Raw genomic sequence first — 18,856 nt, forward strand, 5'->3', positions numbered from 1 at the left:
CCCTAATCACGTTTTCGCTTCATGTCTCACGGCGGAGAGCTTTCCAAAACACCCAATTAGACTGATAAAAATGTTTTGTCATTTACGGCGAACGCCTCACGCGCGCTGATGGGAGGCAGGCACATCAGCACATCCTAATCTGCATCTGTCTATACTCTCCTTAGGTCTGGATGACTGTCTCCAGCAGTACGTGAAGAGTTTCGAGCGGGAGCAGATGGGGGGAGAGCAGCTGCTGCACATCACCCATCAGGAGCTGGAGGAGCTGGGTGTCACCAGGATAGGACATCAGGAGCTCATCCTGGAAGCTGTGGACCTCCTCTGTGCACTGGTCAGCCTGCTTTCAAATATTTATACACGTTAAGGGTGAAACACAGGAACTTCAGTCTACTCAGGGTTTTTTTCTGATGTTTGTGTTGGTCAGATATGCTTGACTTGGATAAAGGAAACGAGTAACTCATTCAGAAGAAGTTGAGTGCATCACAACAACTAACTAACTTTCTTTTCTCTTTTTGCATTTTTGCTGACATTCAATTCAATTCAACTTTATTCATATGGCACCAAACACAACACAGTCATTTCTAGGCTTTTACAGTGACAAACCCAACAAATCAGGCTGTACATTTCATTATTTTTGTAGGCTAAATACTGGTTAAACTGAGTTAAAAGCTATCAAGTTCAGTGTATTCTTCAACTTTTAGTTCGCTGACCTCTATGACACGAGTGTGATGTGCATAAATACTCGGTATTAAAAAAGGCTTACAAGCTACTTTGAGGATGACCTTGTCAAACTGAACTCTATTGACACCAATAAAAAAAAAAAAATGATGTAACATGCTGGGTCACAGAGATAGATTTGCAATAATTGCACAACACATCAAAATGATTCCAACACTTTTATTGACTTTGACGGGGTTTGTGTTCTAACGTGTGTTAGAGGAGCAGTCGGTACGTCGTTCTGCTGCCAGACACCTTTTGGATATTGTGATTGACATATGAGCCACTTCTAATCTATATATTTCGTGTTATGATGTAATGTCCACACCATTTCCTTTATAGTAACTTCACCACTTGTTCCAAATATTAATTTAGCTGTTTAGACTTTGTTTTATTAAGGAAATATAGAATAAAATGTAGATAATGGGGTAGTAATGTCCCCAATGTAAAGTGAAGCATGGTTCTTTCTTTCATCTAAAAACTCAAGATATTACTCCAATATGGGATACAAACCAAGTTTTATACATGCATGGATATGACACATAACAAAAGGTGTGAGCAGAACCAACCTGTCAGAATAATGTCCATCACAGGTCGACTTTTAGTGTGCACATCTGGAAAAAAAAGAAGATAATAACAAATCTTGAATCTCAACAGCTTCCTGGGGTCACAATGAAATCAAAGTAATGTAAAGAAATGTAGTGAAAACAAACATAATGGAAATGTGTAAGAGGCAACAGAAGGCATAATAAGGAATATAAGACATCAAGTTTTACTAGTAATTATTGGTCTCTCGTCTTTGTGTAAAACATGGTTTCATTCAGCGATGGGGCAAATTGGGGGCTTCTGATATGTTTCTGTTGCTGATTGGTATGTTCCAGAAATCCTTTTGGTATTCACATGTTTTGCATCATTATATATATATGAAACAAACAAACAAACAAACAAACTAAACTCTTATATGTCATTTCTAAATAAATCCAGATATTTATTGATGAGACAACCGGAAGAACAAAAATGCAATCCTGAATGCTCTGCTGGCGCAACTGCATTACTTAGTGACATAAATCACTGGGCGGTGAGAGTGAGCTACAAGTTCTGGAATTTTCATCATGTTTTCAGCTGCTCTGGCTTTTAAGTTACCCCGCTGATCTCTGGTGATGTACATAACTGCAGTTTGAGTCCATGACTCTTTCAAAAATGATTTAAAAAAAAAAAAGGCTCCCTTCAGGCAGGAGCACAAAGTCGACCTTCTTTCAGGAGTTACAGTACAGTTACAGTTTATTCAGGAGACAGGATTGAGAATCGAACACTGTGTCCAAAATTCTAACATTTTTGGTCACCAGCTGCAGATTTCTTTGCTTTAATTAGCCTTTTCATAGTGACAATCTAATTCAGAGCCGTCAGAGCATGTTGTAAAACTAGTGGCCAATACAAACAATAAGGTTTGAAACTAATTATTCAAGAAGTTTGTAGTCATGTAGCTCTTTGTACGGCTTCATAGCTTGGAAGTAACTCTTGTTTTGAAAATCTTGACTTAACTCGTGTTGCAGTTGTGCCGCAGCCTGTTGTTTGGACACGTCTATACTGGACGAATGTCCTAATTCAACAAATTGAACTGCAAAGTGTAGACGCTCATTCTGGTGAGCTTGAGAAACACTCAACCCAGGTTGCATCCCCTCAGTGGATACAACCAACTGTGACGAGGCTCTGAGGTTGGCCCAGCACCCGCTGGAGGGATTATATCTCTGGGCTGGCCTGGTAACTGATCGGGGTCTTCCAAGGATGAGCTGGCAGAAGTTATCAGATAACTCGACTTCACTGCTGCCATTTTTTCAACATCAGATGGATGGATGGATGGATGGATGAACAGCTTTTCCAGTTTACCACAGATTCAACACATTGTAATTCTTACTTCATTGGATAGTCTCTCTACTGTCTGAGTGACAGTTTGGTGCCACACGTTAACCTTTAGTCATCCTCAAATTGGTGATTTTAAAGTAAATAGGTCATATTAAGACATGTTACTGTATGCCGGTTGAGCCTGGCGTCCAACGCCAATACAGCATTTAATATCAAGAGAAGGATTCACATCTTTTGCACAAATTTGTTAGCAACTAGCCGTGAGCGCCAGAAGAAAAGAAAAAACACTGTGACGTGAAAATGACCTGCAATGTGTGAGCATGTTCGCCCCAAAACTATTCACTACGTTATGGAATCAGCAGCCAAAAACTGATTAATCACCATGTTCAAATATTTTGTGCTAGTTTTGATTTGTGTTTCTTCAGATACTCGACACCAAGTTTCTTATGGAAAATCTCGATTCATGTATTGGTGCATGACACTATACAGTATCTGGCATAATTTCCAGTATTCGAGGATCGTAAACCACAACAAACTTGAGAATGTTATTATTTCAGAGAACAATTCTGCTTAACACTCAAGTTCATTAGGAAGCAAATTAACATCTTGAAGAAATAGTTTACTGCAAATACTAAATCTCTCACAGGTAGCAAGGTTTATATTTTAGTTCTTGTTGTCTTTTTAAATTGCTATTGGCCTAAGAACAAAAAACCTCCACCATCATTTGGGCCATGATTTATGTTTACTCCCTCGGTCACCACTGACTGTATGAGCAGTGGCCCTGCACAGGATTAGGGAATTAGTGGGAATTAGGTGCTACTCTCCCAGAGAGAGGAAGTGAGGGAGAGGAGGAGAGGAGAGGGTGAGAGAGGGAGAGCGAAAGTGAGAGGGTATGTAGAAAGAGTATGCAGGATGCACCTTATCTCCCAGGCACACATGGCTGGATTAGTCGGAGCTGTTTGAGTGCGTGCGTGTGTGTGTGTGTGTGTGTGTGTGTGTGTGTGTGTGTGTGTGTGTGTGTGTGTGTGTGTGTGTGTGTGTGTGTGTGTGTGTGTGTGTGTGTGTGTGTGTGTGTGTGTGTGTGTGTGTGTGTGTGTGTGTACTAATCAGCACCTCTTCTCATTCAAATGTTCCAGCATGGGAACGAGTGTCCCAGAGTAGCAATCACCATATGTCCTGAAACTGGACACACACACACACACACACACACACACACACACACACACACACACACACACACACACACACACACACACACACACACACACGCAGAGTTTTAGGGATGCCAAGCAGACAAGATGAATCACTGCTGTGAGGACTTTCAGAGGATAATACCGCTGTCTCACAACTTGGGCCTCACTTTCATGCAGTTTTTGGCGATCGTTTCTATCTGATATGTAAATGTTGGACGCTAATTGCTGAGTCTAAAGAACACATCAGTGTCTGGGGAGAAACTCGGGCAGTCAGACAGATTTAAATATATCCTCAGGTTAGTCAAACTTAAAGGAGTTAGAAGCGACATCCGGAGCGAGCTGTATAAACATTCCCCCGACTGACAACTCACACTCACAATACCATTGTGCACATTCAGCTTTCCTCTGTGCAAAGAGGGATTAGTACCAACATTTTGGGTATGTTTAGATAATCTGGTTAAACTGTTGGCAGGTCTACAACTTGTCTTGTTGTGCCACTGCTCATTTCCTGCCCAGGCAGGCTGTCTTGTAGAAATATGGCTGTTTGCAGACAGTTCTCACCATCGCTGATAATATAACTTATCGCCAAACAATAAGGAAAGGTAGAACAAGTATAAAATGATACTGTCCTTTAAGCCAGTGGCTTTCAAACTGTGGGGCACCACAAGTCTCAATCGGCAAGAATAATCTTGGGGTTGACAGATAATACCTTATTTTTTTTATTACAGGAAATTTTAATCAAAATAAATAAGTGGACAGTCACATGATTACTTATTAACTAAAACTTTTCAGAACCAAAATGCATTGAAAGCATAATGGATAGACTGTATATGTATATAAATCCAATCTAACTTCAATTATATGACTTATAAGACTTAACTGCCATATATTATGAGGCAAAAGCATTTCCTTACTTGCCTGATATGAAATTTAAATGGTGAAACATTATACTGAAGGTAAATCAGAGATTGCAATATTCACACAGAGGCTGAAAATTCAGTCAGTTGTTTGAAAGTCGCATTCATCTTTCTTATTTGCTGCCAAATTAGTATTATTATTATTACCATATTATCCCAAGTATTCAGCATCTCCAGGCACGATGAATGTTGGAACAATTAATGATTTGTGGTTTTACCATGAATATCTAAAGATTCATTCAGGGACCCTTTATCACATTGTTTGGAAATCTTTGCTTGAATTAGAGACGTCCTAATGTTTTTCTCATTATAATATAGTGTTGATGACAGCTGTCAGGATCAATTCACTATTTAAATTTCATATCAGGCAAGTAAGAATATTTAAGCATTGTTTTTAAACTGCCCATATAGTCGGTTAACAATAATATCAATATTTCAATCAGCAAGTCAGTAGTTTTTCAGATACCAACTGGTTATTTTTAGCACATCCATCCTTGTAATTTCCAACAACTTAAAATAGCAACGTTTTTTTTCAAATTTTATAAAGATAAAAAATAAATGTTGATTATGTTATATATCTTCCGAAGCTTGACAAGTTGCTTTTTCCGAATAATTTCATTGATTATCCACAGTTTCACCTCAGGGTTTTTCTATACCATTTATAATGACTGTTAACCCTGATGTCAGGTTGGTATGAAGAATAAAGATTTTGATCACCGAGGGAACTCACAGTTTTTTGTGGTCACACATTTCTATTAGCTGGTTTGAACTTTTGTTGTTGTTGTTGTTTACATTTGAGCTCCACTATGGTGTCCCTGAAGGCACCACGTCTGGTCGGATCATCTCTAAAAGAAATTAAGTTCATTATTAAGTGCACATTGTGCTGACACTAGTTTAGGACATCTTAGAAATCCAATCTGCCACTTTGATGCTGCTTTTGACAAAATGACTTTTCAAGTCTTCTTGACACCCATGAATGATGTTTCTGCTTTGGTTTCCAGTTTTCTACATTCCTTAGCTAAAGAATATACCAATTTTTATACCAATTTAGCAAATGACAATTCCAAACATGTAACATAAGTAAGCTTTCTAAGTTTACCCCCATTGTGGTAAAAGGCAGCATCCCTTCTTTATTGAATTTATTTAGAAAAAAAATCATGATTAAAACGTAAGCGATGGATAAATTAATTTGTTTTTTACTACTTGGGGTTAAGTACAAGTCTGTAGCCCCACTTTGTATAGATTTTACAATACATTTATGTGTGTTTAGCCTGGTTTTCTAGTAATGGAGCTTTAATCTTCAATCCCTCTGAATCTGAGATTTGATCCCTCAAACATCAAAATTAATCCAAAATGAATTCAAAACATTGTTGTGTAAATGGAGAAACTTTCCTGAAAACATAAATGTCAAAATGTTGTATTTTTTGTTTATATAGATATTGCCTTTCAATGAAATCTATCAGTTCTTTCTTTAACAGATGCAAACGTATATCACACAGTGTTATAGGTACACTGTAGGTCATTCAGGCCTTCAGCTGTATTGAATAGGTGTTTCTAAACTAAATGGGGGAAAAAATAGATCGCCCCTTGATTTAAATCCAGCGTACCTCAGAAAACTACAGCCGGCCTTATTTTGGTTTAAGAAGAAAATCCATCAGGACAAATTTGAACTGCTGTGATTATACCAAGCTCATTTGCCTGAGTTGAGTATCGAAGCAAGATCTTTCAAGCAGAGAGCAACACAAATGCAATCAATATCCCCCTGATGAATAGATACTCCGCTCACTGATACAAGTGGTCTGCGACAGCCTGAGTTATAGCACGGAGCAATATTTCACTTCTGAACAGAAAATGATTCTATTATGAAGCACCCCGCACTGTTTATTTTTTTCTTTTCCAGTTGTGTTATAAATGTGGCCTGACATGTGAACGAATGCAGAAATATCAGCATAAAGAGAGAGACCACTCCACACATGGCTGCTATGGCAACTGCATTGACTTGAAGGGGGGGCGGGGTCGCTCTAATGGCATCGGCCTCTTACTGTATTGATTTGACTCACACAGACACACGTATGCACGTCAGGCTAAAGTGGCTTCTCCCTGTTGGCACACACACAACACACACACACACGCACACGCACCCGCACACACATGTTGACAGTTGACACAAGGCTGTTTCATTTCTTGATTTCAGCGCTCTGTCCCCTGGAAGGAGCTGCACACAGTTTGAGATGGAATCATATGACAGCCTAATTACAGCTGTGCAAACATGTACGCCCCAAGAGCATGTATATGTCCACATTCACACAGAATGCATAAGATTATACAAAACATTGCACATGCATGACCTAGTTACAATCAAATTCATAGCCGGGTACTCTCCCCTCCTTGTCTCCTTCTTTAGTACCTCATTTCATCCCCCCCACCCCCCCCCCCCCCCCCCTCTCTCTCTCTCTCCCTCGCTCCCCCTTTGTAGTTACTGTGGTCGTGACTGGGTAGAATAGGCTGAAGAGAGGAACTGTGCATTTGACGATATACTGTGTGTGTGGGTGGGTGTGTGTGTGTGTGTGTGTGTGTGTGTGTGTGTGTGTGTGTGTGTGTGTGTGTGTGTGTGTGTGTGTGTGTGTGTGTGTGTGTGTGTGTGTGTGTGTGTGTGTGTGTGTGTGTGTGTGTGCATTAGTACAAGTGTATACAGCGACAGTTGCATGGAGGTGAGACAATGATGCTCGATTAAACTCAGCCTACTTATGTAGGTATGGTAAAATTATGGAGCCAATATCAGACAAAAAAATACTAAAGTTATGGTGTCTCCATTCTGCATGTGGATCCATGTTAATCTCTCATGTGTGTTTATGAAATTACCTTTCTATGTTCAATGAAAACAATTCACTTTTGTCGATTTTTGTTTGGTTTTTAGTGTAATACCAAACTCAACACTCTCATGAAGGATATTAGTAGTAAAAGTGACAATAGAGAGAGCAGATAAAAGTGTGGTTTGCTTATACTACACTGAGAAAAATAAATCTGAGAAGTAAATTTACCTTAATTGAATCTCTGAATCTCAACAATAATAATTCTAATTAGTATATTTACACAAATATATCTAATATAAAAGTTGTTTGGAACATGAATAATTCAAGTAATGTGAGCCAATCTTTTCAAATTCATCCACACAACAAATTGTTATCTTTACTCTGTTTCATTCGGTATTCCAAAACACCAAATACTACTATACCCATAAGACATCAGCATTTCCAAGCACCACAGATGGACAGAATGAAAATATACAAAGACAAAATTAAGTTCACTTTACTTATTTTCATTTTTCATGTAAAAAAAAAAAAGTAAGTAGTTTAAACAAGGAGCAATCTTGCTTGGTCGACATGAATGGATTAAGCAAAAAAAGTGACTTATTATTCTTTAAGTAGATCTAGTAGAACATTTTCATCAGTGGTAATAACTCGCTCTCCTTTAGCATTCAACTTTACAGGACTTGACGATGTGCAACTGATAACAGATTGGCGCAGGGGGGGATGCTTCATCATAGTGGGATAATGAACATTTATGTGGAGTTAACCCGACCCAATGCTGGAGTTTTGTCACGTCTATTTTGGTTTTTAAGTTCTATTTCTTCTAGCTCATTTATTGTATTGTGTATTTCTTCAACTATGAATCAAGCAATGCTAAGACCATCAGGTAGATATACTGTGATTCTAATTATGTATGTTGATCCGGCTGTCGCGCAGAACTACGGCCTGGAGACGGAGAACCTCCGGACTTTGTCCCACAAGCTCAACGCTTCAGCGAAGAACCTGCAGAACTTCATCCTGGGCCGGCGGAGGGGCGGTCACTATGACGGGCGAGCCTCCCGGAGGCTACCCAATGATTTCCTCACCTCGGTGGTGGATCTGATTGGTGCAGCTAAGAATCTGCTGGCGTGGCTCGACAGGTGGGAGCGACACCTTAGACCTCCAGATAACTAAACAAGAACAAACTGTGACTATGAGTAATGCATAAATGATACGGCAAACCTTTACCCAATAGAATCACATTTTAGCCGTTTCACTGTTTTTCTACATTTTTATTTAAATGAACCTAAGTATGATCACTTCAACTCACTCCACCCATTGATGGGTGATACTGAAACACATATTCAGCTGGAAATGCCTCACAAACATAAGCTTTTGTTGTCGTTTTCGATATTGTATCACTGTTTCAGGTATTTATACCTCTTTTTTTTTTATTAACCCTGATTAAGTACAATCATGATACAATTCATATAATATATTCTGGCCAATATAATAATAATCCAAATATAGTATTTTAGAGACTCATATAATAAAATTTGGTTCTTTATATTTCCTTATAAAATCATAAAAATGGAACACATCAAAATGAAAATGCCATTACCTTATGAAAACAATGCAAAAACACATTTTTCCCCTTTCAAAGTTCACCATGTTTTTATCCATCCAAATATATTCAGTTGATGATGTTTGTGTATTGGTTTTTTTTCTGCCTCCAGGTCTCCATTTGCAAGTGTGACAGAGTATTCTTTACTGAAGAACAACATTGTGCAGCTCTGCTTAGAATTAACCACCATTGTACAACAGGTGCGTTCACATGCACTCACCAACACACGCAGCGTATCACACAGGTTGCTGTTTCTGTTGCAGATGTTCTGAAACGGCAGATAAAAAGTGAGATTGCTATTATGGATTAAGGCCTGTAGCTCGTTTTTATAGATTTGACTGGGTGCAACATACTGTATGTCCATGGCCAGGGGCTGTTTGCGGCATGGCTGATGGGACGAGCCGCTCTCAGTAACAGCCTAAAGCGATGTACTCATCGACTCACAGTTAGGCCTTGTCCACCACCTGCATTCAACCAGGGGTCCCTCGTCCCCGCACATCCAACCTCCCCGTCGAGCCCGCTCCCTCGTGTTATTGCGCCGCTTCACGCTGTAGAAATACACAAGCAGAAGTGCGCGCGTGCATGCTCCTGTACTGGAGACATTCTCATTGTTAGGGCAGAAACTATGTCTGCTCTCCTGGACCTCGTCCACGTCCTTCCAGTAGAGAGCCTGCTTACAGTGTGTGTGAGAGCGTGTTTGTACTGGTGCCCAGAGTGAGTCCTGGAGCCGAGCAGATAACACCCATGTCCTCCTGTAAGGGCCATATGAGAGCAAAGAGAAAGGGGCTACCGCAGGGTCCACAATGGGCCAAACGAGTGCAGCGAGACTCACAAAGGTGGCAGCGCATCCCGCGCTAATGCCTCAAACAGATGAATTAACTGGTAACACGCACATCTGGTGGATTGGATGGGCCGCTTTCCCAGAAATAGATTAACTATCAGCTAAGTAACAATCTGTCATGTTCGAATAACGTCGCCCGGTGCTGCTCCTGGTTGGCAAAGTAGATCCAGAGCCGCGAGTCCAACGTACCAGTCTGCCGACAGTGTAAAATAAAACCAGCTAACAGCTCATGTTCAACACAAGTCTTCTATGTCGTCCTGTTGAACTCATTGCCATCTTTCCTGTATCTCATACCAGGAGCAATGTGACGTTTGAGTTGGTTTGAGGATATTCACGATGATGCTTTCTTCATCTCACTTGTTCTTTTTCTCTCCCTTTACAGGATTGCACCGTGTATGAGACAGAGAACAAGATTCTTCACGTGGTAAGTTTGAAAACTATCCGCCTACATAGATACATTTACATGAAGTATTGGCGCACCTGTAAGATTTACTTGTTTTATGACTGTGTTGAAATTATAACAATGATGTGAAAATGTAAAAAGATAAAAGCAAAATGTTTCCCAAAATGAAGTCAGGATGTTGAGGATAAAGTTAGAATGTAGTGAAAAATGAATTAATACAGTCTGTTAAATTAGAATGGAACTTCTGAAAATAAAATCAAATGGAAGTTGATTACTAACAAGTTTGACTAGAGTGCAAAATAGCACACACTATACATTCAACATGTTTTACTGGAGGAGGATCAGCTCAGCCTGAGATGCTGTTGTTAATGTGGTGAGACGCATTTACTCTGCTGGCTCACCACAATGTTTATTACTGGACTTTATTATAAGTGCATTTCTGTGTTGCACCTCAGATTATTGGGGGCTTTGTGCTCTAGTTATTCATTCCATGCTGACTGCCAGCAACTAATGCGAACACAACCCTCATTCAAATGCTCCTCGTGGTAGATTACTGGCATTTTCAAGAATTCACCCACAAAATGCTAAATTAAAGTGCAATCTATTTGTGTGAGCATGCAATTTTAGTTTCAGTGCAAGATGCAAGAATCAGGATATAGTTGTTAACAAAAAACAGAGACGGAGAATGGCCAATATACTCCAAAATACCATGAAAGGCCCTGATTCCTGTTTGAGTTTGCATTTCAGGAAAAGCAATCTAATTTTAAGTTCCGTTTGAAATACTGTCAAATATATTGTCTTTGAATAAGATCAATGTGGAGGCACCTGAACACTTCAGTATTGTGGTGTTTCTCCAAAACAAGACAATCCTGGAAACGAAATGGATTACTGTCGAGCTACACAACATGAACTCTGAAAATATCTGCAAATACTGAACCCTGGTACAACCTCTCTAATTTAGAAAAAAACAACTAAAATCACAATAATTAATTAAAATGGAATGTAATTTATCTCGTAATTCAGAAAAACTGTGACTGTTCTTCTTCATGTGAATGCAATCCCCCTCTGCATGTCCTTAACGTTGCACTAATGCTCCATTGATGGTGACCCTCACACCCCGATGAGGACAAAGCTGTTCTCCTGACAGATAAAGAGAAATACTACAATCACTTTCAAACATGAACTTATGCTGCTGTAGTTTTAAAACTGTATATCTATAGCCGTGTAATACGTTTTTAAGTTGCTCTTTGGTGTGTGCCTATGAAAGAGACTACAGTGCACGTTGTTGGGATTTGTGGTACCGTTTTTGTCTGTTTTAAAGTGCAAGTGCGCCCGAGGCCTTTTGCGTGTGTGTGTGTGTGTGTGTGTGTGTGTGTGTGTGTGTGTGTGTGTGTGTGTGTGTGTGTGTGTGTGTGTGTGTGTGTGTGTGTGTGCGTGAATGATGGAGAACTGTCTGCGTCCACGTGTGAAACGGAGTGAGCAGCGAGTGTGTGATGTGGGCTGACAGTTGGATTGGGACGCTTCCTGCTGCCATTCAAGGTCAGGTGGTGGAAACCAAATAAAACGACGGCAGGGGGAGACCTCAGAGAATAGTCCCACCATTTAATAGTAAATCCTCTTAGAAATAAATTCATCTGTCAATAGGTGGTCACATGCTCCTGGAATACTTAATTATAAGAGCAAAACCAGCGTATAGACTGTATTGGAGATGTTAGTAATTCCCTTTTTCAAACGACTCACCCCTGAGATTTCAGTTATTTTAGATGTCACAGCCGCCATTTACCTCCATTGTTACAGGACAATGACACACACACACACACACACACGCACACACACACACACACACACACACACACACACACACACACACACACACACACACACACACACACACACACACACACACACACACACACACACGGTGCCAGACTAAAGGCTACACATGACTAAGTCTGTTATGTGTGTGGGAGGTTTATGTGTGAAATGGGGAGACAGTGTGAAAAGAGAGAAAGATAGAAGGAGCTGAGTATTTTAAGATGCAACCTCCTTACAGTTCCTTATTTACTATGGGTCCTTATTATTCTTTAATGTTGAGGTGAGGGCACATCACCTCCGAGCACACACACACACGTGTTAGGATGAGATGTTTTCTTTACACCTGAATTGTGAGGAAGAAAAATGTGTTTCAACCTAAATGTTTATTCATGGAGCCAAAAAAACTTAAATAAGGCCCTGTTTATACACCAATGTTTTAAGTAAAGAACACATAACTGTTGTGTTGCCTTTTTAGAAAAGTTTTGCCTTTACAAGGTGACATTTTGTTTACACAGAAACGGCAGAAACGCTGAAAACTATGTAGTTAGTATGACTAAAAAAACTACGAACAGCACATTTGTAAGGATTATTTGTATTTTCCTCCTCTGATTCGTACCTAAAACAAAATAATTTCTGCATTATCGTATATAAAATCATGAAGAAAGGACCACGTGTAAGGCCTTATGGTGGAGTGCAGCTTATCTCTCAGAGTCACACTGTGTTGACTTGTATCCATAGAGGGTTAGAGAAGCAAGCTTGGATCAGAAAATGTGAAAGTTTGAATCCCACTGATGACAGTTTTACCGCTGTGGGTCCCTGTACAAGGCCCTTTGATGTCTATAGTCCACTGGGGTCATCCACTGCAATATGTATAGCTAATATGAATAGATTGGCTTAAAATGCATAGAAATTGGTAACATTTCATAGAAAATGATTGTCCAAAACTGCACTGAAGATCGTTTTCATTTAGTTCTCTTTATTTTGAACAACAATGTCCATCTGCCTGGTTTGTTTCCCACATAACATCATCTCAGTTTGTTGAACAGATCGCCGATAAGCTAACTGAGCCAGCCAGCGATTGTGAAGTGTCCAAACAGCATGTCAATCCACAGCTGACTGAAAGCGCTCATAGTGTGTCTCCCTGGCAATAAAGAGCCGGAGACCATCAGGATGAAACATTTGTGCCTTGACAGAGGGAGACAGAGGGACAAATGATGCACATGGGTTTAATTTCTGGGACAATATTTAGAGAAAAAAGATTTCAGTCTGAATGGGATGAAATCGAAGCTCTAATCTGCAACATTAAGCGGCCGGCTCAGGCAAGTTGTCTCAGCCTGTTAGCCGACACTTGCAGCGGTTTAAAATATGCTGAAAGATCAGCATTTCATTTCATTCCTTTTTTTCATCTACCAGACGATGGTTAAAAACATTCAGTGTTTGTTTCTGGGTGCTGATAATAGTCACCTCTTTCTTTTTTCACCATCACTGTTTATAGTTTTTCACAAATCATTTATGAGAAGTAACAGAACAGATGTCGGAGTGACTCGCTGTACCCTGTTGTGTTTCAAAGTGGTATTAAAAGGCAGGATATCGCTGCTGTAAAAGCTTGGAGGTCAGGTGGAAGCCTTTTGACTTTTTCAATTTTTGACAAGCAATCATGATAAATTGCCTTAAAGAAAACATATTATTCTCCGTGCAATAGAATTGAATAACACCATGAGTTTAAACAGCTGCAACTTTTCTATTTCAAGCTACAAGCAAGCACAATACTAGTTCTGCTTTTTATTGGATCCGAATAGCCATTTGCAGAAAAAATCCAGCAAGCAAGCAAATAATAATAGTTAATGTTAGAAAATCATGAGACGAGGCACAATGTGACTCAATCTGTGTGTGTGTGTGTGTGTGTGTGTGTGTGTGTGTGTGTGTGTGTGTGTGTGTGTGTGTGTGTGTGTGTGTGTGTGTGTGTGTGTTGGTGGGGTGGGGGGCAGGGGAGCAGGAGGGATGTCTCATCCTCCCACACACTGAACATCCCCTGCACAATATTCAACACAAAAAAACACACACTCATGAGACTTACTCAAGATAAAAAAAAAAAGGCCAAATCTATATTGGGAATTATTGTTTGGCTTTAATTATATGAGCATTATTGTACTTCAGAAAATCCTCAATGCATACATGAATGACAGTTACTACGAAATGAACGTAAGTATGTTTGATCCAGACAGATGTGCAGTGTATATCCAGCATGGGGTTCAGAGACCGTTTACCGTAGTGGTAGTGGTACGTTTCTCAGCTTCTGCTCAATAATGCAAAACTCACTGCTACTCTGCTGTCCTCTAGACTATGGCCTGCAGCAATCAGATGGACAGGGATAGCGTGTGTGTGTGTGTGTGTGTGTGTGTGTGTGTGTGTGTGTGTGTGTGTGTGTGTGTGTGTGTGTGTGTGTGTGTGTGTGTGTGTGTGTGTGTGTGTGTGTGTGTGTGTGTGTGTGTGTGAGAGAGAGAGAGGGAGAGAGAGAGACAGAGGCAGAGAGAGGATAAGATATGAGCATGTGTGAGTCTGTGTGTCTGATGGAGCATGAAGTGTGTATGAGTGAGTGTTTTTTTATGAGCATGCATGCATAAGGATGAGAGGAATTACATAAGACTGTCCTAGTTGTGTATTTTCCATTTCCCTTGTGTTCTCCCCCTTTCCTCCCAGACACCCCCCCCCCCCCACACCTCTCATGCCTTTTGCTGTTTTTCTCTCCCTCTCTCCATCTTCTACTGTGCTTCAGTTTGTATCTCCTGTAGTGCGTGTTTATTCCTGTGACCTGTGTGCATGTGCAGACGGTGCTTGGTGTTTGGATGTCACTAAATAGTGGATGGGGAGGGAAGTGAAGGAATGAATGAATATGGTGGTGTTGGTGGTGGTGAAGAAGCATCCGCCAGAGCTTAATCCATTTGGCAGTGCACTCTGTCTGACTTTCTGTGTGACTGCTCTTGAATCTCATGCCAGCCACATAAGTTAACTTCTCTATAATCTGTGCCCCGGTGCTCCGGAGGCGTGTAAGATCAAGGGCGTTTGTGTCAGAATCGGAGAAGTTGAGAGAGTCTCCTTGTTGGCAACTGGCCTTTTGTCTCTGGGCCCTCGTGATAATCCCAGGTCAAGACTATTAGTCCGATGATCAGAGGAGAGCATTCGCAGAAGCGTAACATTGTCACTCACTGTAGTATCCAGCTGGGGACTTCAGCTGCTATTTGTGGCTCTATAGTCAACATTAGTGATACACTGCTTTTTGAATTTGGCTTTTCTTGCCCACATATTCCCCACCGTTTTCCCTTGGTCTGCAAAATGAAACCCAAATTATGGTTTAGTGGCTGTGTATAACATTGTGTTTATTCTCCCATTATGTAATGTGTACACGTTGACTGAAGCATGCTACTGTATAAACAGAGAGCAGTGTAATGTTGAGATAACTGACCCAGAAAAGAGTGAAAATGTGTGTGTATTTCTGTGTGATGATCACATAGCCGGCTCACTGAATATTCTCCACCTTTTCTCTCCACCACTGAATGAATCACAGGCTGTGAGCTCGGACATGTGTGTGTGTATGGGTGTGTTTGCGCGTCATATGTGAGTGTGTCAAAGATTGCATGTGTTCATTTTGGAACTATCATCCAGTAATTGCTCATTAAGATTGAAATCAGAAGATTATTTTATACGGGGTTAATCACTGTACTGCTGTAGATTGCATACCGCGTGTTCCTTCTACATGTTGCAATTCAGTGTGTGTGTGTGTGTGTGTGTGTGTGTGTGGGTCTGTGTGTGTGTGTGTGTGTGTGTGTGTGTGTGTGTGTGTGTGTGTGTGTGTGTGTGTGTGTGTGTGTGTGTGTGTGTGTGTGTGTGTGTGTGTGTGTGTGTGTGTGTGTGTGTGTGTGTGTGTGTGGGTGTGTGTGTGAGACAGGATAACCAGGGTGAGGGCCTCTGTAAAGCCACAGCAGTCAGTCAGCTAAGATTAGAAGGCGGAGATGTTGCCGTTGATAAATGAACTTGCATGCCCGACCATGCAGACAAATAGCCTGAAAAAACAGTCAAGGTTTATTTAGAGCGAAGGCAAGGTGAAGCGAAGCTCCTTATTTGGCTTCTTTTTTTTTTTTTTTTTTGCTCAGATGCATATTAACTGATATAAATTCACACTTAAAAATATGTGGACATTGGAGAATTCAACCTTGTTATGGAACAATATTTTAGCTTAATGATGTGCCATTAGTATTTTATGGAAAAAAAAAAACCAAAACCCCACAAAAAAAATTTTCAGGGTCTTTTTTGTCTCAAAGCTGTCTATGAATGAAAAAAAACTAAACAAAACTCTCACTTAAGGTCTGTACATTTTTCTATGTATGCATGAACTGTAATATTTTAATATGTATAACACACACTTTTTCATATGTATGTACATGTTGTTATCTATCAGTTTGCAGTGTGTTAAAACACTGGAATTTCCCCATTGTGGGATAAATTAAGTCCGTATTATCATATATTATCTTTTCTGCATTTGATAACCTACTAACAACTAGTTCTCAACAGTATAACCTTTGATCACTTCCAAGCTTGATCACTTCAATTACCTCACATAGTTTCAAGGTAACAGGAAGAAATGCCTGAAGATATATCATTTGGTCACTTGTCTGATCAATGAATTTAAGTGCAGTGAAAATAAAAAATATTACTGCTCTACAATGTGTCCGGGTCAGTCAGTTGATGTGAAGACAATAAGAGGCTCTGTCTTTCCCAAAAGAAATTAGTGGTAACAATAAATGAAACCTGTGCTTGGTGATTTAGCTGTTAGAAAATGTCATCTGGACACCCTGGATGCCGAGTGGTATTGGTGATGTGTTGCTCTGTCTGCGACGGTGTCTGGTGGGCATGCCTGTGGACAGCCTGTGACAGGAAACAGTTTGTATGCTGGAGTGATGGAAGTGGCGATGTGGAACAATCTGATGAAATGATGTCTGTTTCACCTCCTCCAGCTAGGTCACAGCATCCCTCGCGGACCAAAACCAATCTCAATAACTTTCCGTCTCTCTTTTTACATTTTTTTTTCCTCTGCTCTCTTTACCTCTCCTATTTTCAGTGTAAGACCTTAGCGGGGATATGCGACCACATCATCTCTCTGTCATCAGACTCCCTGGTGTCCCAGTCTGCCCATCTGGAGGTGGTGCACCTCACCAGCATCATGCCCAGTGAAGGCCTGGTAAGGACACAACTGCACAAACCTTGTTTGTTGATATAGTGATCTGTTTATAATGCTCTCCACCTGCTGCAGAAATCATTTTCACACCAATTCTTCTAGAAGTGCTCAGACGTTGTAATCCTGTGAACACTATTAAGTCATTTTGCTAATCTTGCATTTTGGTCTCTGCGTGGCGCATGCTGGTATTACAGTAACGACCCTTTCAGAAAATCAAGTTATCGCCTCTGATATGTGTCTAAATGTTTGACAGATGATTCACTCTTGATCTGAATCGAAATAGTGTCTAAACAAATGCTTGTCTGCTCACATGGTTACTATGTCAACTCAATACCAATATGAAATACAAGCGGCCCCAAATTAAATTAGGTTATTATGCTTTCATATCTATTCTGTCACATCAGGTCATTTTTTTTCACTTTACAAAACTCTGACAATAGATTAGATATGAGTGCGTACGAACCATCGACATCCTGTATTTCCCCGTGACTGCTCACTTCTCATCTGCCCGGTCTTTTGTTTCAGGGGATGTATATCAAATCTACGTATGATGGCCTCCACGTTATCACCGGAACAACAGAGAATGTGAGTTTTTGTTTCACTCAGTCGGAAGCTTGAAACTTGGCCGGCCACAATTTATGCACTCACATTTCCCTGTGACAATGAATCCATTGCGTGCATTACTCATTCAATTTGTCCCCATTGTCCTTCTCTGTCCCCCAATTTGTGCCTCTGCAGTCTCCAGCGGACCAGTGTAAGAAAATCCATGCGGGGGACGAAGTGATCCAAGTCAACCATCAGACAGTGGTGCGTCACAAAGCTGCCAAACACAATGCTGGAGTCATGAAATCACAGGAAATCTACTTTCCATGTGTTTCCACTGGCGACATTTTGCTCTCCATCCTGTGCTACGTTGAAGAGGTGTCACGATACATGACATCTGCCACCGCCACCACCCCTGCCACCATGGTGCTTCCTGTCCTGTGCCGCTATGTAGGCTAATTAGGCTTTGCTTCAGGAGCAGATTATAGGACGATTGTTACAAGACCTTTGTTCCGTCCGGTGTGATTGTCAGCTCACTCTTTTTGGAATTTGTTCCCTTTGTCGTATCAAAGCCCCAAAGGAGACGTCTGGTTTGAAATGTGAGCCCATGCTCCACTTTGAATACTTTGTATTTCTGCCTTCAACTCATCACATCAGAGGAAAGCACATAAAAAAAAGAAAAAAAGAAAAAGGCAGCCATTTTAAATGGAACGGTGCCTTGTGAGAGCATGTGATTGAGTGCGCGGTCTATTGCCTGGTGCTGTCAGCGCTGGCACAAACAATTTGTTCCAGCATTTTAGTTGAGATTTCCAGAGGGGCGAGAAAAGGGTTTGTGTCTACGTAGATGTCTTTTTTTTATTTTTTTTTAACCTCCCGTAAGTAATTCCTTGCGCATCTCGATAGGTGCAGCTCATGTGAAAG

At 40.6% G+C, this 18,856-nt stretch overlaps 1 protein-coding gene across 1 annotated transcript in view; it reads left to right on the forward strand.

Moving 5' to 3' along the window:
- Positions 1–18,856, forward strand: part of LOC308111274 (connector enhancer of kinase suppressor of ras 2) — a gene marked incomplete at its 3' end in the record, with an annotated part of 63,622 nt that overhangs the window by 17,639 nt on the left and 27,127 nt on the right. The window contains exons 2-8 of the mRNA XM_080466124.1: positions 165–328; positions 8,434–8,636; positions 9,213–9,300; positions 10,324–10,365; positions 17,276–17,395; positions 17,918–17,977; positions 18,131–18,199. Coding sequence (XP_080322250.1) covers positions 165–328; positions 8,434–8,636; positions 9,213–9,300; positions 10,324–10,365; positions 17,276–17,395; positions 17,918–17,977; positions 18,131–18,199 — 746 coding nt within the window. The remainder of the gene's footprint in view (positions 1–164; positions 329–8,433; positions 8,637–9,212; positions 9,301–10,323; positions 10,366–17,275; positions 17,396–17,917; positions 17,978–18,130; positions 18,200–18,856) is intronic.

The sequence above is a fragment of the Lipophrys pholis genome (assembly GCF_963383615.2).
Source record: "Lipophrys pholis genome assembly, chromosome: 6".
Taxonomy (NCBI): domain Eukaryota; kingdom Metazoa; phylum Chordata; class Actinopteri; order Blenniiformes; family Blenniidae; genus Lipophrys; species Lipophrys pholis.